General features: G+C 37.5%; 1 protein-coding gene across 31 annotated transcripts in view; it reads right to left on the reverse strand.

Moving 5' to 3' along the window:
• Nucleotides 1–880: 880 nt before the first annotated feature.
• The window catches only part of SNAP91 (synaptosome associated protein 91), a 157,725-nt gene continuing 130,663 nt past the window's right edge, over nucleotides 881–27,942 (reverse strand). For all 31 annotated transcript variants that reach the window (XM_054686123.2, XM_054686111.2, XM_054686116.2 and 28 more), the window contains 6 exons: nucleotides 24,334–24,364; nucleotides 23,320–23,431; nucleotides 9,193–9,276; nucleotides 8,433–8,537; nucleotides 4,480–4,582; nucleotides 881–2,299 (listed from right to left, as the gene is read on the reverse strand). In XM_054686123.2, coding sequence (XP_054542098.1) covers nucleotides 4,490–4,582; nucleotides 8,433–8,537; nucleotides 9,193–9,276; nucleotides 23,320–23,431; nucleotides 24,334–24,364 — 425 coding nt within the window. In that variant the 3' untranslated portion in view covers nucleotides 881–2,299; nucleotides 4,480–4,489. The remainder of the gene's footprint in view (nucleotides 2,300–4,479; nucleotides 4,583–8,432; nucleotides 8,538–9,192; nucleotides 9,277–23,319; nucleotides 23,432–24,333; nucleotides 24,365–27,942) is intronic.

Consider the following 27,942-nt stretch of genomic DNA (forward strand, 5'->3'; position numbering starts at 1 on the left):
GTTGGTGGGACTGTAAACTAGTTCAACCATTGTGGAAGTCAGTGTGGTGATTCCTCAAGGATCTAGAACTAGAAATACCATTTGACCCAGCCATCCCATTACTGGGTATATACCCAAAGGATTATAAATCATGCTGCTATAAAGACACATGCACACGTATGTTTATTGTGGCACTATTCACAATAGCAAAGACTTGGAACCAACCCAAATGTCCAGCAATGATAGACTGGATTAAGAAAATGTGGCACATACACACTGTGGAATACTATGCAGCCATAAAAAAGGATGAGTTCATGTCCTTTGTAGGACATGTCCTTTGTAGGATGAAGCTGGAAACCATCATTCTCAGCAAGCTATCGCAAGGACAAAAAACCAAACACCGTATGTTCTCACTCATAGGTGGGAATCGAACAATGAGAACACTTGGACACAGGAAGGGGAACATCACAGACCGGGGCCTGTTGTGGGGTGGGGGGAGGGGGCAGGGATAGCATTAGGAGATATACCTAATGTAAATGACGAGTTAATGGGTGCAGCACACCAACAAGGCACATGTATACATATGTAACAACAAACCTGCACATTGTGCACATGTACCCTAGAACTTAAAGTACAATTAAAAAAATAAATAAAAGAAAGTTCACCATAAAAATACATATACATTTTGAAATATGGAATTTCAATTCATTTGGCAGCAGTTACAGAGACCCAAGTTTAATGAAGCCTTGTTAAAGTTGCTCTTTTTCCTTGTTTTTAATTTTTTATAAAATAATCAAAACTCTATTGGCATGAACAGCATTTTAAAATCTTCCGTATTTTGTCTGCTGTGTGTGTCATTTGAAACAGACCTTTTTCCCAAACATAATCAAAGAGAGAAACGTTATGTTTGCATTTCTTTGTTCAAGGTGTTTATTGCATCTCAGAGGGCGTACATGCACTGGGTTTTTAAACTGAAATACAAAGAAAGCCATTTTGAAATTGGTTTTAGGTAATTTTTCCCCATTACAGTGTATGTTATCCCCACAGTAAATTCAGATACAACCACTTTTAAATGGTACCATACATCTATTAAATAATTTGAAAAATAGGCAAACACCTTTCCAACCCAATATGCTTTTATGAAGAGCTGCCAAGCTACTAGCAACACTGATCAACAGTGACCTCATTTATGCATCAAAATCTTAAGCCAAGCCATCAGCACAGACAGTATGACAACAAATTAAAACTTAAAGAATACAGTATGTACAGTAAAAGATACAATTCTCTGAATTAGTTTAAATCCTAATCACAATGTTACAACAAAACCTACTTTGAGCTCAGTTGAAGAATGGAAGAACACTAGTCTACAAAACACACAAAGAAATACTAAATTAACAGATGTACTAAAAACCCACAGTAAAGTAAAGATATTTGCAGTAATCTTTAAATTACAGATATACCTTGGGGTGCCTTCAGAATCACTTGAATAGCACCTCTCTAACCGCATTTTCATGAACATGATACAAACAGACCCTTTACTTTCCAGTGCATTTAATCAAGAATGAATAAATAGGTCAATTTAGATGCAAAACCTGTCAAATATAATTAAAATATATATATTTTAATATAGCAGTGATAAATAGGGGATTCTTCCCATACGATTTTTCGTTCTTGATAAGGTAGCTTCAAAGAGAAGTATTTATTATGGATGTTAACCTTTATATTTTTTAAAATAAAATTTCTTAACATATACAGTGCCACAAAAATAAACATTTCTCACAACAGTTGAAGTTCCTGTGATTGGAAAAATGTACTCCACACTGAAAAAGTTTTGTATATTTATGAGTGTTTTCCTTATTATCTGGTATTATCACACTACGCTTGTAACAGAGATACAGAAGAATAGATAGAAGAAATATAATTTATGGGAAGAGTTTGGGGTTTGTTCAAAAGTTATATGTACATTGAAACCTTCAAAAACACAGACACGTCTTTCCAAATAGCTCACCACACAACAGCTGCATCATCTGTCCTCAGGCGAAGTCCAGAAAAGCACTAACGGCATCAGTAACATCCATTCATTGTTTACATCGTACAATACACAAATAATCCAAATACACTACAATTTCAAGAGTAGGGATAACAGCTAAGGTAGTACACATTCCTAATGTTCACTTTCACGGCTGTGCTACACATTTTGGAAGAGAAGTTATGAGTAAGTATTGGGTTTGGTACTGGTGGCTCCCTTTGAAACTCAGCATCAATCTTATTTGAAGTCTCCAAACTCATTTATTTTCCTATTCAGTCACAAATATTGCAGCTGTAAAGAAAACAAAAATTAGAATTAGAAAACAAGATTATTACATAGTCCTCAAACATTTTACCTCCCTTGCAATTTTACTTCATAGTTTCTGAAAACAACTTTTACATAAAAAGGTCTCTGCATGGACAAATTCAAATTTACATACTTTTCATAGCTCTTTAAAACAAGCTTAAAATTTTTAAAGTTTAGCCAAAAATTAAAAAAAAACTTTTGATGTATAGTTTCATTTTAGATAATAATTATATCAACAAAAATTTGAATTTAGATACATATTAGAAATTTTAGTAGCAGGACATTCGGTATAGCATTCAGTATCTAAGAGCAGCTAACCTTTAAAAAGGGCAGCTAAAGAAAAAGGGGGCATGGCAATGACCTTACATTATTTTTTCATGTATTCAGTTATGGTGTTCAATGAGTCACTTACTAAACAGCTGAACCAGTGACAGAATAGAAGAGAACAGAGAGATCCCTGGCGACCCGATGCCTTTCCTCAGCCACCTCCCACTCATCTCCCTGGCTAATTCATGCATCATTCATTTCTGCTGGAAACATTTGTGGGGTCTTAAGGCTTAGCTGCATAGATAACTCTTCATAAAATAGTAATTCTCTCTGTGTCTCTGTCTTTGTCTGTCTCTGTCTCTCTTTCTCTTTGTCTCTCTCTGTCTCTCTCAGGCAAGGACTGTCTCAAGCATATCTATTTCCTGTACTTATCAAAGTTCCTGGCATATGATTAGGGCAACATTTACTAAGTAAGAGGTGAATACAGGCTGCTCTATGCAGTTTCCTTGGTCACTCCTGAAACTATTAAGTGTTCATTGTCTCACTTATGTCTACATTAGCCAATCCAAAGTGGAATAGAAAAGTTGGGCATAAGGAGAGTTTACTTGACTGAGATGTTAATACCTTAAAATAATACATCATTAATCTTGTATAAGAAAAAAAACAAATCAAGAATCCACAAAAATCTTAGTAGACATTAAGGAAGGGTTTATTATTATTATTATTATTATACTTTAAGTTTTAGGGTACATGTGCACATTGTGCAGGTTAGTTACATACGTATACATGTGCCATGCTGGTGCGCTGCACCCACTAACTCGTCATCTAGCATTAGGTATATCTCCCAATGCTATCCCTCTCCCCTCCCCCCACCCCACCACAGTCCCCAGAGTGTGATATTCCCCTTCCTGTGTCTATGTGATCTCATTGTTCAATTCCCACCTATGAGTGAGAATATGCGGTGTTTGGTTTTTTGTTCTTGCGATAGTTTACTGAGAATGATGGTTTCCAATTTCATCCATGTCCAGGGTTTTAAGAAATATATGTAGCACAGCAGGTGCATACTGAAAACAACATTGGACGAGAGTCCGAAAACACTGAGCCTCTTACAATTCTTCCCTGTGGGACCCTGGGCAAATTCCTTAATGCCCAAGGATCAGTTCTTTTAGCTGTGAAATGGAGACAAAAAATATCTGGATAGTTTATCTCACATGACTGTTCTCCTATTGAGAAGTGGATGTGAAAAGTACCGTGCAAATTATGTTCGTCCATTCAGCAAGGATTTGTTGAGAACCTACCCACTGTGTTAGGTGCTGGGGTCAACAGTAAACATTTTTCTTTCATTCGTTTCCTTCCATAACTTCAGCATGAGTCATTTCATAAATTATATGAAATTTGTGAAATTTAAAACTAGAACATTAGAAATTTAAAACTCTGCTTGAATGTAGAAATGTAAAGGGTAATAATCTAAGCTTTATGAGGCAAAAGAAGGATAAACAAAATAAAAATACAATTATGCAGTCAAATATATTCTTAGATGATTTCTAAATGCAATAGTATAAATGTTAGCTGTCTATAAATTCAAGTCATCATGTAATAAAGTGGTAATTTTCTAATTTACCAAGTAGCTTGGGCACCTTTTTGCTTTATTAAAGCTAATCGTTGTGCTTTCCAGGATAAGGACAATTTGGAGGTTACTTTCCCTCCTAGTTACATAAATTAAGATTTAAAAAACTCTTAAAGATAGCTTTTAATATCAAAATTAAAAGTATAAACACTCAAATTATTACTATTATACACAGCTATTCAAAACGCAGAAATAATGAGTACCTCTGAAATAGCTAAGCATTGTATAGCTCATTATTACAAGCCTACAGGAAAAGCTCAATATTAGATACCTTAAATTGTTTACAAGAAATCCTTGATGTTAAGATCCGCTAATGGGTCCTTTGCTGGAGGTTTCTTGGGACTCTGAGAGGCAGGTGTAGGGCTTGGAGAAAGCTAATGGGAAAAAGCCAGCCCCAAAGAGCAGGAATAGAAAGCAGAGAGAGAATGAGACATGGGGGGAAGTGGGGGGGGGGAGAGAGAGAGAGAGAGAGAGAGAGAGAGAGAGAGAGAGAGAGAAGCATTAGGCAGAACACATATCAAAGAAAACAAACCTGCAGAAGATTAGATGGTTAAAGGCTTATGAAATCTACTTGTTCTACATAGTCACAGAGTTGTGTTTAATTCTGGACTGGTAAAATACACTTCAACTGATATTTGGCTTTCTTGAACTTCTCTGACATCAGATTTAGCCAAAGTAAAATTTGGGGACTCCAGTAGAACAATATGGATATGACTTAGGGAAGATGTGAAACACTAGTAACATAAAGATATTATGAACAAACAGTAAAACAAACAAACAACCGTTTTCTCTATACAAAAGCATTTTTACTTTCAGTCATTAGTACCTCTAAACTAATAAATCTATTTAAGTGGCTTTTCCTGTAGTGAGAGTGAATTTGAAGGAAAAATAGGAAACGGTTTGCGGAAAGCTATTTAAGAAATTACTTACACTTATTAGCTAAATATACTAGAATTTCATATACATTATTTTAAGTGAAAATCAGTCAAGTTTGAGGGCACTGTTTGTTTCACATGACCAAATAGTTTCCTGGTAGTGAATGCCACTAAATTCTAATGCAATCTATTCAGGTCTAAGAGAAGGCCAAAACTAATTATTAAATACTATAGGAAAGAATCATATTGGACTTGTTGCAAAAGTAACAAATAATTAACTTGCCTTGTTTCTGTTTAACCAGAATCTAAATTATTTTTTCATTGTGTCACAGATATAACTTCTGGGAGCTGACTTTTACAGGATACAAGGTCTTGAAAAATCTCATATAGTTTATAGAGTAATAGTTGACATCTAGTCTTTGAGTCTAATTAATCTCCTATGCTTGTAGTAAAATGCTGGGACTGTGGGGCAGTGATGTATATTTTTATTAGTTCAGTGAACAGAGTTCCAGAAGTATGGATTTTGAGATTTGGTCCTATGTCCAGAAACTACTGACTAATTATATTATCTATCTGTCAAATTTCCATGTTTAAAACTGGGATACGGGCTGGGTGTGATGGCTCACATCTGTAAAATCCCAGCACTTTGGGAGGCCGAGGCAGGAGGATCACTTGAGGCCAGGAGTTCGAGACCACCCTGGGCAACAAGGCGAGGCCTCATCTCTACAAAAAATAATAAAAAAAAACTTAGCTGGGCACAGTGGCTTGCATCTGTGGTCCCAGCTACTCGAGAGGCTGAGGTGAGAGGATCCCTGTTGCCTAGGAGTTCAAGGCTGCAGTGAGCTATGATTGCACCACTGCACTTCAGCCTGGGCAACAGAGTGAGAACCTATCTCAAATAAACAAATAAGCAAAAAAAAAAAAAAAAACAAAAAAAACAAAAAACCTGGGATCTGTTTCATAGAGAGAGATATATATATATAAATAAAGTAAGGCTTGAACTTCCTTAAATCAATTCAACGATTGGTCCATAATTGATAATTAGGTGAGATGACAATATCATGATACCAGCCAATGAAAGAATGCTGGGATAGTCCAGGCACCAGTAATAAAAAAACTACTTTGTTTTCTGAAGCTACAAACTCACATTTATTTTATTATCTAGTATAATTATGCTTCTTCTCTGATATAGGAAATATAATCTAAAAATTACATAAATATGGTGTATCATTACCTGGCTTATTATGAATTCAATTACTGATTAAAACAATGTATTTCCATCATACTATCCATTTTTCATTTTCATTCTTCTAATTAAGTAAATAAATTGTTGCTAACATTGGTATTACACAATAAAAACAACTGCTTTAAGTAATAAAATTATATTTATTTATTTCTGAAGCTTTCAGAATATCAAACACAATAAGGTTAAAAGAAATCTCAGTAACATTGTTCCAAGTGCATAATAACAGAAATATTTCTTTTTTTCCAAAAAGATGATAGTTATGGATCTATTCAAACATCAAGGAAACATTTATGATAAATGAGATCCCTTAGAATTTAAGTATATCTAAGTTATACTTAACCTCAGCCATTATACCCAAAACCTTCCTGACTGTCCCCATAACAACACTACACAGGGTTCACCAGTCTTCACATAGACTAGAAAATTTCTCCTGAAGCCAGTTATGGCCAGTAATGGCCATGAAGGCTAGGGCTTCTCACATTCTAAATTTCTGTCTTTCAACATCCACCATTCTTTCTCTTGGTCCCTGTTGCTTTTGAGGGGCAAAGTGAAGAAGCTGAAAGGAAATTTTGGGAACAGGTCAATGGATTTAGAGATGCATCAAGGAAGCAAAAGGGATTAAAGTATACTCAGAAAGTTCACAGCAGCAGGTATTCCATGGATAAGACAGTATAAATACTGATTTGATAAGTTAAAAATATTATAGGACTGAAAACATTTACTCATATCATTAAAATATATTTGAGATATTTGCTCTAGTTTGTAAAGCATGCTGCTACCAAAGTAGTAATTTGGTGTCCTGACCCCATCCAAGTCAATTTCTCATGATGAAAACTTCTTTGGTTCTACATGTAACATCACCTTGGCCAGACAATTTAAAAGAGGAATCAGGAAAGCATGATTCATCACTAAGACTAGCACCACTAGCAGCAAAACAGTTCAACAAAGTGTAATATATTTTGGCATTTTTGAAGGGTAAGTAGCACAGTGTGTAGTAAGGAATTTAGCTTTACCTAAAATGAGGATTTTTCCTTTGCCCAGAAAGGGAACCTCTAAATCCTTATAATTTCTCAAATGATAGGCATGTCTTTGTTATTCAAGGTGGGCTCTGGGAACAACACCTGACAGTTTATGCTAACAAGGTGACTCAGAGTGGAGACAGAAAGCCCAACCATGTGATTTTAGGGCTGGGTCTTTGGGCCACATGAAACCAGCCTGATCTTCAGGGAGGAACAGGGGTTGAAGATTGAGTCCCACAAAATGGGTAACAATTCAACCAACCAATCCTACATAATGAAGCATCAATAAATGCTGGATGCTGAAGCTCAGGTGAGCTTGCGATACTGCATGTGTACTGTCACATGACGATGCCCACAGGAGAACCCACCTCTGAGGACAAAGAAGCTTCATGTTTAGAACTTTCCCAGATGATGTTTATGGATCTCTTCCTATAACTGGATCTAATTTGTATCCTTTTACTACAATAAAACTCTTATAAGTTTAGTACTTTCCTGAGTTCTGTGAATCATTCTAGGAAACTATCTAACCTGGCCATGGAAAAACCTCGAATTTGTAGCCAGCTAGTCCAAAGTGGGGGTGGCCCTGGGGACTCACAAATATGTGTCTTGCGTCTGGAGTGAGGAGATTCTTAAAGGGAGTATTCTCACAGACTTTGCAGTTCGGCAAACTTATTGCAGTTAGTGTCACGAGTCTTGGGTGGACATGGCAGTCTGGAGGACTGTGCTGCCAACCTTTCTGGCTAATGCTGGGAACACATACTAAAACTACAGACCAGAAGCACTCATTTCTCTCATTTCTCTGGGACACATGCCTTGCATGCCCTGAATATCTGGATGTTCTCAGGAACCAATTTGAATTAAGTAGGAAGAGAATGGAGGGATCTTTAGACAGTGAGTTATTTCCATCACTTTTTCCCCCCCAAATCTCACACTTTTGCAGATCTGTCTTCCATGCTCCCTTTACTTCTGAAGCAACAGGTATGAGGATTACATTAGGTAAAAACACTTTTTAAACAGTTTGCTACACCAATGTTTTACACTTATTAGTTAATGTCACTGACTTGTGGACATTGAAGAAACTGACCTGCGTGCCAGGTACAGCGGCAGCTCCAAAGGGGGGCCTCATCATGGGCTGTGCAAACATGACCGGCTGCTGAGGCATCATGGGCATGCCTGTCCCAGCAGGAGGCTGAGGAGGAAGAATGGAGAGTGGTTCAGAGCATGAGTGGAACTCACTAGGGCACTATCCTGACATTTATTGCTTTTGTGTACTTCTGACAATATTTGAGGAATCCAGGACTATAAGGAAGTATAATTTGTAATTTTAATTAGGGATAATGTGAGGCTGTACTGTGAGGGAGAGAGTCGCTAAGGTGGGTGGGTAGCATAAGCCTGGTTGGCCACACGGTATCCCCATTCCAACCAAGCTTTGTTGTTGTTTATTCATCTTCTGTAAGCATAATTCTTGGAAAGAGAAAAATTTGTTTCTTTTTGAAAGATGGTCCTAAAATTGGCTGGTAAAATTGGTGAGTAAAAAGTCCTAGTATAATAATTAAGGGTTGATTTTGATGATTGGGCTAATACTATATTTTGTAAATTTTATAGCAAAAATGATATAACAATGTACTATAGAAATTAATTTGATGGTAGAACATAAGTATTTTATAACTCATTTTATCACTTCATGTGTAGACTACCTAAGGTTTAAAGCAGATGACAACTTTTTAAGTTTTACTTACTGTGTTTTGGGAAAAATTATATTCTGTAGGAATACTTAGTAATTTAGGATTTGGCAAATTATTTAGAAATGTTGATTACAATTTTTAGCACAGGTCATCACTCACCATTCCAAATCCTGCTCCAGGTTGTCCAACCGATGGAGCCCCGGCAACAGGAGGAACTGAACTGGTTGGAGGTACAGCTCCTTGCTACACAGATAGACAGACAGACATACACATACAAATAACACAAAAACACACAAACACGCGCACGACAATAAACAAACAAAAAGAACAATATAATTTGGTTTTTATTTATTTATTTTAAAGATGGGGTCTCACTGCATTGCCCAGGCTGGAGTACGATGGCATGATCACAGCTCACTGCAGCCTCGAACTCCTGGACTCAAGCAATTCTCCCACTTCAGCCTACTGAATAGCTGGGACCATGGGCACATGCTGCCATGGCTGACCAATTTTTAAAATTTTTTTTGTAGAGATGGGTCATGCTATGCTGCGTAGGCTGGTCTCAAGCCCCTGGCCTCAAGCAGTCCTCCTGCCTTGGCCTCCCAAAATGCTGGGATTACAGGCATGAGCCACTGTACCAAGCCGAACATAATTTGGTTTTAAAATGACAGAATTTTAAAGTGAATGCATGCCAAATATGTATGAGTGGATATGTAAAGAAAATCTCAAATTTCAGTTTTAAATTTACAAAGGAAAATGTTTCTAGCACCACATCAATGATATAAACAAGATTACTGACTTGATGTTCTCTGTTATAGCGTCATTTGGACTTGCCGGCTTGCAGTTTGCTCATAACATTGGGCTTCCTCTGTATCTTTTTAGACCCATCCTCCCTGGAAATGAGTCAAACTTCCCTAAGCTTGTCTTTTCCTATCATTATATCCTCTAATGGTATTGGGTTAGACATTTGAGGATTGTTCTAATCTTTCTATATGGCTCTAATTTATATTAAGCAAGGTTTTTAGGTGGATGTGGTGGCTCATGCCTGTAATCCCAGCATATCAGGAGGCTGAGGCAGGAGAATCACTGAGGCCAGGAGTTTAGGACCAGCAACATAGCGGTATGGGCAACATAGCAAGAACCCATCTCCACAAAAAATTTTTTAGAAGTTAGCTGGGCCTAATTTTTGGTGGTGTGTGCCTGTAGTCTTAGCTACTCGGGAGGCTGAGGTGGGAGGACAGCCTCAGTCCAGAGCTTGAGAATGCAGTGAGTTGTAATAGCACCACTGTACTTCAGCCTGTGGACAAAGTGAGACCCTGTCTCTAAAAAAACACCAATAACAACAACAAAAAACTTCCATCAAAGAAAAACCCAGAACTAGATATCTTCATTGGTGAATTCTACCAAATGTATAAAGAATTAATACCAATTCTTCTCAAGCTTTTTAAAATAAAGAAAAGGTAACACTTTCTAATCATTCTTTGATGCTGGTATTACCCTGACACCAAAGGCAAACAAAGAAATCACAAACAAAAGAAAACTACAGCGCGATATTCCTTATGACTGTTGATGAAAAAATTCTCAACAAAATACTAGCATACCGGATCCAGCAGCATATTAAAAGATTATACACCATGTTTACCCAGGAATGCAAGGTTGGCTTAATATATGAAAATTAACCAATGCAATACACCATATTAATAGAATAAAAGAAAAAAATTACATGATTATAGTTAACTCTTATAATTTATGTTATCTCAGCATCTATTTTGGATACACCTTTAATTTTCTCATATCAGAAGCAGGGCTTAGTCACTCTTGATACAATTTCTAGTTCTCTGCCTCCTCCCAGTTCCTTAAGGTGGTCATCTAGATATCTGCTTCATACCATCACCTTCCCTATGGGATAGCTAGATACAACCTACTTGATTTACCCTACTGTCCCCCACACTCTGCAGAGCTAACTGTGCATATATGCCACAACAACCAACTCTCAGTCACAGCATCATTCCATGGAACTTGTGCCTGCTTGCTGTAAACCTACCAATTAAATTCCTGTGGGAAACCTGCTTAGGTGATATCCTGGACCCCAATAAAGGACTTGGCCCACAGATCCCTCACTCTCACTCTCTTTTGCTCCTACCCACTGGTTGAACACATGTGTCCTGGATGGCTCCCCACTTCCCTTTGGCATGCTGCCCTCTTCTCCCTGGGATCTGTAACTTTTATTACTTACAGATTCTGTAATTTCATGTGTTTTATTGTATGCCTCCTCTGTGTCTCACTTGACTGACACCTAACTTCTTTGCAGGTCAAGTTCTCTTAGAGAGTGGCTATCTCGGTAGAAATAAACAACACAAGTTAGACAAGAGCCACAAGGGCATTTGCCAGTATAAACAAGCTTCCTGTGAAAGAGACATCTTAGACATGAGGCTTCCCACCACAATAAAGAAGTATCCCATGAAAAACACACTGTAAACAGCAACCCGCTTTTGAGGCCTGTCAGGGCAGGGTTAGAGTTTGCAGCCACTTTCCTAAGAGAGACCTCAAAAATGAATAAGGGAAAATCACAACAATGATCATCTCAATAGATGCAGAAAAGCATTTGACAAAGTCCAACAGCTTTTCATGACAAAAAATACTCAACAAACTAGAAATAGCAGGGAAATTCCTCAACCCAATAAAGGGTATCTACAAAAGCCCACAGCTAACATCATACTTAGTGACTGAAAAAAAATGACTGAAAACTTTCTACCTAAAAACAAGACAAGGAGGTTATGAAAGTTCTAAGTCAGGGCAGTTAGCAGGAAAAAGCAAGAAATGGCATCCAGGTGGGAAAGAAAGAATGAAACTATCTCTATTCATCGATGGCACAATCTTTCTTATATACAGAAATCCCTAAAGAATCCATATACAACAAAACTGTCAAAGCTAATAAACATGTTCTTCAAAGTTGCAGGATACAAGACCAATATACAAAACTCAGTGCAGTGTTCCTGTGGAACTAGCAATGAACAATCAAAAAATTTAATTATGAAAACAGTTCCATTTATAATAGCATCAACAATAAAATATTAAAAAATAAATTTAACAGAAGTATGAGACTTGAACACTGCAACTATAGAACATTGTTGAAAGAAATTAAAGAAGAACTAAATAAATGGAAAGACACCCTTTGTTCATGGGTTGGAAGACTTAATATTAAGATGGCAATAATCTGCAAATTGCTACACAGATTCAATGAAATCCCTATCAAAATTTCAACCACTTTTTTTTGGAGAAATGGATAATCTGAACCTAAAATTTATATAAAAATGCAAGAGAACCAGGATAGCCAAAACAGTTTTGAAAAAGAACAAATTTGGGGGAATCACACTTCCTGGTTTCAAAACTTAATACAAAGGCATATTAATCAAAACAGTGTGGTACTAGCATAAAGACAGACATATAGATCAACACAAGCAAATAAAAAGTCTGGAAATAAACCCATACCTCTATGGTTAATTTTTTTTTCTCTTTCTTAAATTATCCAGCCCAATATGTCAGATGGTCAATTAATTTTTGACAAGGTTATCAAAACCAATTAATCAAGAAAGAATAGGCTCTTCCTTTCTTTCTTTCTCTTTTCTTTCTTTTTTTTTTTTATATATATATATACAGGATCTTGCTCTGTCACCGAGGCTGGAGTGCAGTGGCATGATCATGGCTCACTGCGGCCTCTAGTTCCCTGGCTCAAGTGATTCTCTACTTCCCTGGATCAAGCAATCCTCTAATTTCAGCCTCCTGAGTAGGTGGAACCACAGGTGCATGCCACTGCACCCGGCTAATTTTATTTTATTTTTTGTAGAGATAGAGTCTCATTATGTTGCCCAGGCTAGTCTCAGACTCCTGAGCTCAAGTAATCCATACATCTTAGCTTTCCAAAGTACTGGGATTAGAGGCATGAGCTGTTGTACCCAGCCAGAATAGTCCTTTAAACAAATGATTCTGAGACAACTGAACTTCCACATGCAAAACGATAAATTTGGACCCCTATCATATAAAAAAATGAGCTCAAAATAGGTCAAAAATTTAATGTAAGAGGTAAAACTATAAAACTCCTGGAAAGAAACAGGTAAAAAATTTCAAGACCTATGATTAAGGCAATAGTTTTTAAAAATATGACACCAAAAGCACAAGTAATAAAAGAAAAAATAGATAAATTGGAGTTTATCAAAATTAAGAACTTTTGTGCATCAAAGGACACTATCAAGAAAATGAAGAGCTAACTCACAGAATGAGATAAAAATATTGGCAAATCATTTATCTGATAAGCATCTAGTATCCCGAATATTTAAAGATCTCTTTCAACTCCATAATAAAAAGACAAACAACCCAATTATAAAATGGGCTAAGGATGTTATAGGGTAGCAGAATATGCCACCCCAAAATATGACACTTTGGCATAATAATTACTTTGAGCTGAAGGCAACTGAAAAGAAGCCTTTTCAGGCTTCAGTACATCATTCTCACTATTTGGAACATAAATTTACAGAGATATTTCTCCTCCCCTCTCTATCAGGGACAAAAGTTCATCACCAGAGATAACTTGAGACCCTAATCAGCCTGAGAGGGCATCAGAACAAAATGCAAAACAAACTTGACTAATTAGCCTTGAACTGCCATTAGTTTCCCATATATTTGCCACCTTAGAGAGTCAAAGTCCTTTTCCTTTGTCTTGTGACTTCTCTAAAAATATATTGTTCCTTTGCTAAGATGCCATCTAAGCCCATGTTCTAATCAAGCCTCTGAGTTACTCACCCTGAGTGCTCCCATGTGTAAGCATGATGCATGTGCTAATAACTTCTGTTTGTTTTATTATTTTTAATTTGTCTTTGATCAGTCCAATGTTCACAGCCCCAGCCAGAGAGTCTAGGAGGGTAGTAGGAAAAAAGAATTTTTCCTCCCCTACAACATAAATAGACCTTTCTCTAAAGAAGATATACAAATGACCAATACACACATGAAAAGATGTTAAACATTGTTAGTCATTAGGGAAATGCATATCAATGCCACAATGAAATACCACTTCATGCTCATTAGAATGATATAATAAATAATGAAATGAAAAATAACAATTGTTGGGAGGATATAGAGAACTTGAAACCCTATGTATTGCTGGTGGCAATGTAAAATAATGTAGCTGCTATGGAAACGCTTGGCAGTTCCTCAAAAGTTAAACATCGACTTACACATGTCCCAGAGTTCTATTCCTAGGTATATTCCAAATAGAACTGAGGATATATGCTCATATGGAAACTCATATATGATAATAAAAATCTATTATGTGTAATAGAGACAACATAAGTGTTCATCAACTGATGAATGGATAAACAAAATGTGGTATATCCATAAAATGAAATATATTCAGCCATAAAAATGGAGTACTGATACATGCTTCGACATGGATAAACCTAGAAAATGTTATGCTAAGTAAAAGAAGCCAGGCATAAAAGGCTCTAAGGGTAAGGGGAAATTGAAAGGGACTGTTTCTTTTAGGGGTGATGGAAATATTCTGAAATTAGATAATGGTGATGGTTTCACAATGCTGTAAATATACTAAGAATCATTGAATTGTATACTTTAAGTTGTTAAAATAGTGAATTTAAATGTTATGTGAATTTTATCTCAATAAAAATTTTTTCAAAGGAAAGAAAATACCTATAAAATTATATTTCATATTAATGCTTTACCCATCATTTCAACAGGGTAGGTGGTAGGCTATTTACCAGACCTGAATTGCATCATTAGGACTTCAGGCTATGAAAGAGAAAAGGGCTTTATTAGTTATAAAAGCAAAATGAACCTGCAGAAATTCCTGATCAAATAAATGGTCAAATAGTTTGAAGAAATTGTCTGAGTTAGTCATTTTGCTAAAATGGTAGATTAACTCTTACATTCAGTGGTGATAAGTTTTTAATTGGGATGCCACTTGACTGGTGCAGCTCTAGCACCTTGAGTTCTCATGTAAGCAAAATGAAGCCCAACATAAATAATAAAATTAAACTAGAGACTTTACCAATCAGAAATTGCCAACGAACAGATTCTAACTGGAGACTTTATCAAGCAGAGATCAACAACTAACCTCTAATTATGGTCCTTCTATTCTGATCAACCAAATATATTTTGTTGTACTTCTCTATCAGCCAATAAAAGTTCATGGTCCACACTGCTGTGCTGGAGCTCTCTGAACCTCTTCTGTTTCCGAGAGGTACCTGATTCATGGATCATTCTTCACTTAAATAAACTCTGTTAAACTTGCATAATCATAGCTCACTGTAGGCTCAAACACTTGGGCTCAAGCAATCCTCCTGCCTCAGCCTCTCATATAGCTCTTACTACAGGCATGTGCCACCACACCCAGCTAACTTTTTAATTTTTCTAGCGATGGGGCCTCACTATGCTGCCCAGGCTAGTCTAAAATTCCTGGCCTCAAGTGATTCCCCCGCCTCAGTTTCTGGGAGTATATGGGTGAGTTATCGCACCCAGCTCAACTTTGTTAAATTTATTTTGTCTAAAGCTTTTCTTTTAACAGTGATCTTCCTGCAAAATGCACACGTCTGAATTGCAAATATCTTCCCACTTGTTCGATAAAAACTTAACAGGTCTTAATTCAAGATGGATTAAAGACTTAAATGTTAGACCGAAAACCATAAAAACCCTAGAAGAACACCTAGGCAATACCATTCAGGACACAGGCACGGGCAAGCACTTCATGTCTAAAACACCAAAAGCAATGGCAACAAAAGCCAAAATTGACAAATGGGATCTAATTAAACTAAAGAGCTTCTGCACAGCAAAAGAAACTACCATCAGAGTGAACAGGCAACCTACAAAATGGGAGAAAATTTTTGCGATCTACTCATCTGACAAAGGGCTAATATCCAGAATCCTCAAAGAACTCAAACAAATTTACAAGAAAAAAACAAACAACCCCATCAAAAAGTGGGCGAAGGATATGAACAGACACTTCTCAAAAGAAGACATGCAGCCAAAAGACACATGAAAAAAAGCTCATCATCACTGGCCATCAGAGAAATGCAAATCAAAACCACAATGAGATACCATCTCACACCAATTAGGATGGCGATCATTAAAAAGTCAGGAAACAACAGGTGCTAGAGAGGATGTGAAGAAATAGGAACACTTTTACACTGTTGGTGGGACTGTAAACTAGTTCAACCATTGTGGAAGTCAGTGTTGTGATTCCTCAGGGATCTAGAACTAGAAATACCATTTGACCCAGCCATCCCATTGCTGGGTATATACCCAAAGGATTATAAATCATGCTGCTATAAAGACACATGGACACATATGTTTATTGTGGCACTATTCACAATAGCAAAGACTTGGAACCAACCCAAATGTCCAACAATGATAGACTGGATTAAGAAAATGTGGCACATATACACCATGGACTACTATGCAGCCATAAAAAATGATGAGTTCACATCTTTTGTAGGGACATGGATGAAGCTGGAAACCATCATTCTCAGCAAACACCGCATGTTCTCACTCATAGGTGGGAATTGAACAATGAGAACACTTGGACACAGGAAGGGGAACATCACACACTGGGGCCTGTTGTGGGATGGGGGGAGTGGGGAGGGATAGCATTAGGAGATATACCTAATGTAAATGATGAGTTAATGGGTGCAGCACACCAACATGGCACATGTATACATATGTAAGAAACCTGCACGTTGTGCACATTAAAGTATAATAATAATAATAATAACTTAATAGGTCTGCTGTGCACTGTAAAACAGGAATAAGTAACCCAGGAAGCACAGGGCTCCTGATGGCCATGATGACAGAGCCCTGCCAGCAGACGTAGTTCAATATTCAAGTCCTGCTAAGGTTTTTAGATCTAACTTGGGTTCTGTGATCTGAAAAGTGTTATAGCTACACCTCTAAGAAGCAATTAAGGGAAATTTGGAATAAGTGGGGAAAAGTAATCTTACTTCTTATCTATCAATAAAAACTTTAAAAAGGCAGCAAAAGGATTCCCCTTCCCAAATCTGCATCCTTCATCTCCTTCTCAATAGCAAAGACCTGTAGATTACAAGGAAAATTTGGAAACACTGCTTTGCTGCTTCTGAAGCACTTGTTTCTGGTGTCTCTAGCTTCTTTTCCTTGAGTATTCCTAGAAAGAGACTATAAAGGAATAGAAGGTTGGAAGAGATCAACTGGGGAGGCAGGGTGTAAAGGTATGTCGGAGAAAGCTGGAATAGTTCCCTCAGAATAATTTCTTAAGTAAAAGCAAAGCCACAGCTTTGTTAGGAAAGAACAGCTTTGTAAAAAATAAATGGAGTAAATGGCAGTGAATTTGTAAAAGAATATAGATAAAACTAAGAATTAATAAAGATAAAATAACTATGCATAAGAGAGCCTTTATATTGAGGTGTAAAATGCTAAGTAAAATAAAAGAAATAAAACTTTATGTAACTCTTTATTGTAACAAATAGTTTCTATTGTTCTAATTTCTCTTTCCATAGCTGCTGTGGATACTTTATGCTAAAACTTTCCATATTTCACGTTCTGGGGTTTAATTACCAATAATTAAAATTTTTCTGCTTCATAAACAAAAATAAAGAGTTTTGGGGTTAAAAAAATGAGACAATCTCAGTCTGTGAAAGTGCCTACCAATCAGTCAGCAGCTTTGTTATCCTAAAGATGCAAAACAGTTGTTAATTAAGTACTTGATGAATTCTTAACTTTGCACAGTTAAGTCTTGATCTCAGGGTGGGTAATGGCCAAGGAAGTTCTTCAACTTAATATTACTTTTAAAGTGCTTTTCCCTTATTCCCTTCTGGGTTAGTGGCCTCATTATTTAGCAAACTGCCTCACACAGAAACCTGGATGATATGGTTTGGCTGTCTTCCTACCCAAGTCTCATCTTGAATTTCCATGTGTTGTGGGAGGGCCTGGTGGGAGGTTAATTGAATCATGGGGGCAGGTCTTTCCCATGCTGTTCTTGTGGTAGTGAATAAGTCTCATGAGATCTGATGGTTTTATAAGGGGGAGTTTCCCCAAACAAGCTCTCTCTTTGCCTGCTGCCATCCATGTAAGATGTGACTTGCTCCTCCTTATCTTCCACCATGATTGTGAGGCCTCCCCAGCCATGTGGAACTGTAAGTTCATGAAACCTCTTTTTTTTTTGTAAATTGCCCAGTCTCAGGTATGTCTTGATCAGCAGTGTGAAAACAAACTAATATGGTAAAAATGGTACCAGTAGAGTGGAGCGCTGCAGAAAAGCCACCCCAAAATGAGGCATCAACTTTGGAACTGGGTAACAGGCAGAGGTTGGGACAGTTTGGAGGGCTCAGAAGAAGATGGGAAAATGTGGGCTGCGGTGGTCTCAGGTGGAGATGAGGAACTTGTTGGGAATTGGAGTGAAGGTGATTCTTGTTATGTTTTAGCAAAAAGACTGGTAGCATTTTGCCCCTGCCCCAGAGATTTGTGGAACTTTGAACTTGAGAATGATGATTTAAGGTATCTGGTGGAATAAATTTCTAAGCTGCTAAACATTCAAGAGGTGACATGGGTGCTATTAAAGCCAATCAGTTTTAAAACAGAAACAGAGCATAAAAGTTTGGAAAATTTGCAGCCTGACAATGTGACAGAAAAGAAAATCCCATTTTCTGAGGAGAAATTCAAGCCAGCTGCATAAATTTGCATAAGTAACAAGGAGCCGAATGTTTATCACCAACACAATGGGGAAAATGTCTCCAGGACACGTCAGAGAACTTTGTAGCAGCCCCTCTCATCACAGACCCGGAGGTTTACGGGGTAGGGGGTGGGAAGTGGTTTCATGGGCTGGGCCCAGGGTCCCTCTGCTGTGTGTAGTCTAGGGACCTGGTGCCCAGTGTCCCAGCTGCTCCAGCTGTGACTCAAAGGGGCCAAGGTACAGCTTGGGCTGTTGCTTCAGAAGGTGGACGTCCCAAACCTTGGCAGCTTACATGTGGTGTTGAGCCACAGAAGCTAAGAATTGAGGTTTGGGAACCTCCACATAGATTTCAGAAGATGTATGGAAACACCTGGATGCTCAGGCAAAAGTTTGCTGCAGGGGCAGGGCTCTCATGGAGAACCTCTGTTAGGGCAGTGCAGAGGGAAATGTGGGATGGGGGCCCCCACACAGAGTCCCTACTGGGGCACCATCAAGTGGAGCTATGAGAAGAGGGCCACTGTCCTCCAGACCCCAGAATGGTAGCTCCACTGACAGCTTACACCATGGTCCTGGAAAAGCCACAGACACTCAACACCAGCCTGTGAAAGCACCCAGGAGGAGGGCTATACCCTGCAAAGCTACAGGGATGGAGCTGCCCGAGGACCATTGGCGCCCACCTCTTTTTTTTTTTTCAGGTGGAGTCTTGCTCTGTCACAAGGCTGGAGTGCAGTGGCACAATCTCGGCTCACTGCAACCTCCGCCTCCCAGGTTCAAGCAATTCTCCTGCCTTAGCCTCCCAAGCAGCTGGGACTACAGGCATGTGCCACCATGAGCAGCTAATTTTTGTATTTTTAGTAGAGATGGGGTTTCACCATGTTGGCCAGGATGGTCTCGATCTTTTGACCTTGTGATCTGCCTGCCTCGGCCTCCCAAAATGCTGGGATTACAGGTGTTAGCCACCATGCCTGGCCCGGGAGCCCACCTCTTGCATCATGTGTGACCTGGATATAAGACTTGGCATCAAAGGAGATCATTTTGGAGCTTTAAAATTTGACTCTCCCACTGGATTTTGGACTTGCATGGGGCCTACAGCCCCTTTGTTTTGGCCAATTTCTCCCATTTGGAATGGCGGTATTTACCCAAAGCCTGTACCCCCATTGTATCTAGGAAGTAACTAACTTGCTTTTGATTTTACAGGCTCATAGGTGAAAGAGACTTGCCTTGTCTCAGATGAGACTCTGGACTGTGGATTTTTGAGTTAATGCTGAAATGAGTTAAGACTTTGGTGGACTGTTGGGAAGGCATGATTGGTTTTGAAATGTGAAGATATGAGATTTGGGAGGGGCTGGGAGCAGAATGACATGGTTTGGCTGTGTCCCCACCCAAATCTTATCTTGAATTCCCATGTGTTGTGGGAAGGATGCAATGGGAGGTAACTGAATCATAGGGGCAGGTCTTTCCTGTGCTGTTCTGGTGATAGTGAGTAAGTCTCACGAGATCTGATGGTTTAATAAGGGGGAGTTTCCCTGCACAAGCTCTTCCTTTGCCTGCTGCTATCCATGTAAGATATGACTTGCTCCTCCTTGTCTTCTGCCATGATTGTGAGGCCTCCCCAGCCATGAGTCCATTAAACCTCTTTTTCTTGTAAATTGCCCAGTCTCGGGTATGTCTTTATCAGCAGTGTGAAAACGGAATAATACACTGGGCAGCCACTGTCTTAGTTGCCTCATCCATAAAAATCCCCACTTGTGTGGATTCTAACTGAAAATTTGTCTTCTTCTCTTCCTTTCTACCCTAACTCAGGCTCTAAACGTTTTTTCCTTTTGTTTTTTTTGAGACAGGGACTCATTGTCGCCCACGGCTGGAGTGTAGTAGCACAATCTCGGCTCACTGCAACCTCCTCCTTCTGGGTTCAAGTGATTCTTCCACCTCAGCCTCCTGAGTAGCTGAGAATACAGGCACATGCCACCATGGCTTGCTAAGTTTTGCATTTTTTTTTTGGTAGAGATGGGGTTTCACCATGTTGGCTATGGCTGGTCTTGAACTCCTGACCTCAAGTGATCCGCCTGCCTTGGCCTCACAAAGTACTGGGATTACAGGCATGAGCCACTGTGCCCAGCTAACTTTTTTTTCCTTTTTTAACCTACAGCCTGTCTGCCAGATACTAATGTTCTCACCACCTTGCCTTCCAATACCCTTAACTCACTTTAGACTGTGCTACTACCAGTGATTGTTCTGAAACTAACTTGTTAAAAAACAAAAGTTTTATCCTGGTGATAAGGGCAACATCACGAAAGTATAAATTCCTTAGAACAACAAATAAGGCCTTTCCAATTCTGCACAGAAGAGAATAGGAAAATTAATTCCTTTACTTTGATAATGATAATATAGATTACATTGTGAGATTTAATGTCATTATGTAGTATTAACAGACTCACCAAATCAGTTCTAAAAAAGCTTTTTTCTTCCTTTGGGAATTTTATTCAGATTTATTTACTCTCTCTCCTCCTTCCCACAGCAAAATAGAGGCTATCAAATGTTTCATACCTAAGAATGGAGGGCAGCTCCCTGGGCTGGAGTGCTACTTGCACAAGAGAGTTTTTCTAAGAGAGTAGTGCGAAAGTGGGACTAAAGACTTGTAGCAAACAAGTTATGGGGAATTCCAAATGTGGGCTGAGGGGCCTTAAATTTCTGTATTGATAGGTAAAGAGAGCCACACCAATAACAGACAAACAGAGAGCCAAATCATGAGTGAATTCCCATTCACAATTGCTTCAAAGAGAATAAAATACCTAGGAATCCAACTTACAAGGGATGTGAAGGACCTCTTCAAGGAGAACTACAAACCACTGCTCAACGAAATGAAAGAGGACACAAACAAATGGAAGAACATTCCATGCTCATGGATAGGAATAATCAATATCGTGAAAATGGCCATACTGCCCAAGGTAATTTATAGATTCAATGCCATCCCCATCAAGCTACCAATGACTTTCTTCACAGAATTGGAAAAAACTACTTTAAAGTTCATATGGAACCAAAAAAGAGCCTGCATTGCCAAGACAATCCTAAGCCAAAAGAACAAAGCTGGAGGCATCACACTACCTAACTTCAAACTATACTACAAGGCTACAGTAACCAAAACAGCATGGTACTGGTACCGAAACAGAGATATAGACCAATGGAACAGAACAGAGTCCTCAGAACTAATGCCACATATCTACAACTATCTGATCTTTGACAAACCTGACAAAAACAAGAAATGGGAAAAGGATTCCCTGTTTAACAAATGGTGCTAGGAAAACTGGCTAGCCATATGTAGAAAGCTGAAACTGGATCCCTTCCTTACACCTTATACAAAAATTAATTCAAGATGGATTAAAGACTTAAATGTTAGACCTAAAACCATAGACACCCTAGAAGAAAACCTAGGCAATACCATTCAGGACATATGCATGGGCAAGGACTTCATGTCTAAAACACCAAAAGCAACGGCAACAAAAGCCAAAATTGACAAATGGGATCTAATTAAACTAAAGAGCTTCTGCACAGAAAAAGAAACTACCATCAGAGTGAACAGGCAACGTACAGAATGGGAGAAAATTTTAAATTAGAATTTATATTAATTTACTTCTTGCATGTTTGTTTGGCTGGCGGTGGTGAATGATGGTTAAGAATTATTTCAGGTAACAAGGAAAGGATAATATCAAGAAAGCCTTAGAGATGGGTTTGATTTAGATAGGTGGAGGTGGTAAGCAAAGGTGGAAAACTGCCAGTAAGTTTGGGAAACAGTGATTAGCTTAGTTTTGCTAAACACAGAGTGCATATAGAAAAATTATACAGTTTGCTACTCTGAAAACACGTTCTTTTTGTGTCAGCAAATTTCACAAAGCAATAGTTAGTCTTTATTTCCAGTCATGTGTTCTTTCCCAGAGTGAATGGCAGTATTAATATATTAATAGAAATTTAAAATACAGACATGAAATCTATTTAAACCTTATAGAAAAGATGGTGTGAGTAGTTTCAATTTTTAAAATGGTGAGCAAAAGTAATAGGATTTTAAAATGAACTTACAGAATACAAAACTGCCCAATCTTTCTGGTAGGAAAAAAAGTTATTACTTACTAAGACAATCAGAAAATTTGGGCAAGAAATATGATAAGATAGATAAAATGATCAATGACATTAAGTGTTTTTGATAAATCATTTTCATAATTTTACAAATATGGAAGTATAAATATTAATTAAAATATTTAAAATTTTTAAAAGGTCATAATCATTATTAAATATAAAGTCATTGGAATCTCCATTTTGGTAACTTCTGCATCTTGCTTAGTTTTTGCATCTTGCTTATTTACTCTCTCTCCCACTTCCCGCAGCAAAATAGAGGCTATCAAATGTTTTCATACCTAAGAATGGAGGGCAGCCCCCTGGGCTGGAGTGCCACTTGCTTATATTTCTTCAATGCAGAGGAATAAGTACACCGTCGGCAGCAAAGTTAGCAAAATGCACCCTACTTTACACACTTGGAAACTGGCAAACTGCCTGCGCTGCCCTGGGCTCTGACTGCTACATACCAAAGGTGCACTTGGTGGAACGCCTGCTGACCAGGTTGCTGGAGCTACTTTCGGCTGCCAGTTGGCTCCACCAGTCAACTTTTTCTCTCCAGCATTCCACTGAAGATCTCCCCTAAAATTAACCATGCAAAACAAGCAAACAAACAAAAAAACACAAATCAGAAAAAAATGGTGTGCGGCTCCTTAGATTATTTTATTTGGGTTTAAAAGCAGTTTATTTGAGTCAAGTGGTATAGTAATAAGAGCAGCAGTTAAAACTTACAGAGGAATCTTGCCATGCTGTAACTAAGAAAGCTTAAAAGCATTTGAAAAAAAATCATTTAGAGTTTGGACCTCAATAAGTATAGGAATTTCCTATCCTCTATAAAGAAAAGTATGTCAGAAAAATCCAACTGGATTCATTTGTTATTAAAAATGCAAATAAATATATCATATATACTGTACACTTCGATTTTGTTGAATTTAAGATGCACTGATGATGGCACTTTCTGGATCTTAGAGGGTTCAGCAGAATGTTTCACACAACTGTATCATGACTGCAACCTGCCTTACAGTGATCGTAAGACACCATCCACTGAAAAATATGTCTCAATTTCAACGACAAAATATACATCTAAAAAAGAATATACTGTTTACCATTTTTACTATCTTTCCTTACAATTAATACTCCATGAAAGACTTTTTAAAATTCATGTTAGCTAGAACTATGGTAATGAATCTAGAATGTAATGCTATTAAAATATTCAAGCCACAATTCCCAAATATTTCTAGATATAACTTAGTGACAATCTCGGAGATTGAAATAGATTATTCCTTTTCATTGCAAAGCAACAGTTTGGAGCTTCCAGTAGAATAACAACAAAAATCTGGGATGAAATAAAAACCAATTGTGAAATTATCTGAAATTATCTAGCATGAGAATGAATAATTACTCCAATGAGTAAAATGGTTGATAGTCTCAAATGAATACAAATATACTGTCAAAAGGAAATCGTATAATTTCCAAACACTTACTTTTTTGTTGTGGTACCAGAAATTCCAAGATCTATAAATGGATAAAAGAAAAAAGAATGTAAATCTCTACACTCAGTTTATATGATATGACATTTAAAAGATCAAATAATCAGAAGTCTATAAAAAAGTCCTTATTTTGCCTAGGAATGACTGCATTCAGTTATACAGAAAAGAAACTATATTAGGAAATATTTTCATAAATTAAAGATTTTCTTTTACTTCATGTTAGACTTAAGGATCCATTTTAATGTCAACTGGTGTCCAGAAAAGAGCAAACATAGCAGGTTTGATGCTGCTATTTTAGAAAGGCTGCTATCTGGGAACTTGGTTAGTAAATTGTTCTCTATACTAGGATAAAACTTGCCCTAAATGATAAAAGTGGATCACTGTGCCTACACTACTATTTGTACACATGATATGGTTTATGTTGAATATCCACTTTCATTCTGCAAGTCTGAAATTTTGGCACATGCCAAGCAGAAATGCCTACATGATCACTGCCCAATAAATACTCTGGGTGTGGAGTCTCTAAAGGTCTTCTTTAGGCATAAACACCTCACACATGCTGCTGCATTTTTGTTGCTGGGTGAAGAGTGTGTTCTTCTCCTCAAGGGAGAGACATAGCTTAAGGAAGTCTGCATGTGGACTCTTCTAGACTCTGCTTGTCTTTTCCCCTTATCATCAGCCATATATCCTTCCTCTGCTTCCGTAATAAATCTCAGCTGTGAGTACAACGATGTGCTGAGTCCCATGTGTCCTTCTAGTGGCTCTGTGAATCCCTTGACATAGTCGGCTTAATCAATCTGCTCTAATATCAATTCATTTGTTATTTCAGAAAATATTTTGTGAGCATCTACATATGCCAGGCACTGTTTTAGGCACCTGGAACATATTAGTAAAGAAAACAGTCAGAGAGTCCTATCCTGGAGGAACTTGCATTCCGATGGTGTCAGACAGATGACAAAATAATTAAAAAGTAAATTATATAGGCTGCTAGAAGGCGATAAGGAAAGCTTATGGAAAAATGAAAAGGAAGGGCAAAGTAAGTGGGGTTGAAGGGGTAGGATAAACATGGGGCCAGAGAATATTATACACAGTGCTTGGGGAAGGATTCATAGAAGTGAGACTTGGGCAAAGCTGAGCAGAGTCTGGGTGAGAGCTTTCTAGGCAGAGGGAACAGCCAGGACAACAGCCCTAATCAGGTGCATAATCAATGTATTAGAGGATGAAGTTAACATTTATTTCTTACCAAATCTTGGCATTACAAAACAGAATAAGGTATATATTAACTGAACACCAAATATAAAAATGATTACCCATAATTTTAGTTTTTTTAAAAGACAAAATTTATTTTAAAATTTATTTTTCAATTAGACTATAAAACCAAATATATGTATATTAAATGATTAAAAAGCTAAACCAATTATTTATGCCTGTTCATGTGAAAAAGCAAAAGAAAGCAGAAGTGTATCTTACACATGTATACAAGAATCCCTTGTCAAATTTCATGGCAGACGGGAATGAGTTACCTGAGGGCCTGGGCCTCTGTCGCAAGCTAGGTCTCCTGGGAAGAAGGCTCTGGGATGGAGATTAGCATGCAGGAGATTTATTTTGAAAGGGAAGAGAGGAAACTGTGATTGGGCAAGACTGCAATGCAGTCTCAATAGAAGCGTCAGCTAACACTGAAAAATGTTTTATAAAAACATTTTTCTTGAGATATAATTCACATACCATAAAATTCACCCTTTTAAAGTACATAATTCAATGGTTTTAGTTTATTCACAGTGTTAATATAGAACTTTTTGTCACCACAAAAGGAAACCATGTACCAACTAGCCGTCACTCCTCTTCCTCTCCACTTCCCTCAGCCCCTTGAAGCCCCAATCTACTTCCTGTCTGTATGCATTTGTCTATTCTGGACATTTCATATAAATGGAATCATATATGGAAACACATAGTCTTTTGTGACTGACTTCTTTCACTTGGCATGTTTTCACAGTAAATCCAGTTGTAGCATGTATCAGTACTTCATTTCTTTTTATTGCCAAATAATATTTCATTATGTAGATATATCATTTTTTTTATCCATTCATCAAGTGATGAACATTAGGGTGGTCTACTTTTTGGTTATTATGAATAACAATACTATAAACATTCATGTACAAGTTTTTGTGTGCGTACACATTTTCATTTCCACTCCATACACCTAGGAGTGGAAATGCTGAGTCATACGATAATCTATGTTTAACATTTTGAGTAACTATCAGACTTCTTTCTATAGCAGCTAAACCATGTTACATTTTTACCAGCAATATCTGTGGGTTTCAAATTTTCCATATCCTCATCAATACTGGTTATATGTCTTTTTAGTTATTTCCATCCTATTGGGTATAAAGTGATATCTTATTTGGTTTTGATTTGCATTTCACTGATGAATAATGGTGAGCATCTTTTCATGTGCATATTGGCCATCTGCATATATTCTTTGGAGAATATAGGGTGTTTGGGTCAAAAGGTCTATTCAAATAAATTCTTTGCCATTTTAAAAATTGCATTATTTGTGTTTTCATTATTGAATTGTTAGAGTTCTTTATTCTGAGTACAAGTCTCTTATCTGATAAATGATTTGCAAATATTTTCTCCCATTCTATGGTTTGTCCTTTCACTTTCTTAATGGTATTGTCTACTGCACAAAAGTATTACATTTTGATATATTCCTATTTATCTATTTTTTCTTTTGTTTCTTGTACTTCTGGTGTCATATCTAAGAAACCAAACATAACCTAATCTCAGGTCATAAAGATTTACTCCTATGTTTTCTTCTAAAAGTTGCATAGATTTAGCTCTTACATTTGGTTGTATGACTTACTTTGAATTAATTTTTTTTTGTATAAGTAAAGGGTAAAATTTCATTCTTTTTCATGAAGTTATTTAGTCTTTCCCCAATTTTTTTCTCCTGAAAAGGATGTCTTTTCCCTCACTGAATGGTCTTGGTATCCTTGTCAAAAATCATTTGACTATATACGTGGGTTTATTTCTGGGATCTTTATTCTATACCTTTGGTCTCTATGTCTATCCTTATTCCAGTACCATTTGTCCTGATTATTGTAGCTTTGTAGAAGTTTTGAAATTGGAAACACGATTGCTTCAAATTTTTTCTTTTTCAAGATTGTTTGGCTATTGCTCTAGCAGGTTAGCTTCTTTCAGCTGGGATCATTCTCAAAGGTGGTTGACAGCTGAGGGCTGTGTGTTGGTGGCACTCTCAGCAGCTGGAGGCATAAGTCCTTTATTTCTGAAAGGGGATACATTATAGTATGCAGAGAAAGAAGTCACTTTGTGAGATGAAATTTTAGTATAGGAGGAAATATTCAAATAACCTCTGCCCGGGTGTCATAAAAGTATTTTCATGGTTGCTCAAATCACAGGGAAGGAATGGAAAACAAAATGTATGTCCACAGGCAAATTCACAGGTAAAGAAGTCTGTATCTGTGATTTGCTAAACTTTTGATACTACCTTGAATAATATTACGTATCTACAGTGGTAAACCCATTCACATGAATACAAAATTCAGAATTAAGAGCAAAGGTCGATCTTTATAATAGCTGCCC

The sequence above is a fragment of the Pan troglodytes genome, chromosome 5, assembly GCF_028858775.2.
Source record: "Pan troglodytes isolate AG18354 chromosome 5, NHGRI_mPanTro3-v2.0_pri, whole genome shotgun sequence".
Taxonomy (NCBI): domain Eukaryota; kingdom Metazoa; phylum Chordata; class Mammalia; order Primates; family Hominidae; genus Pan; species Pan troglodytes.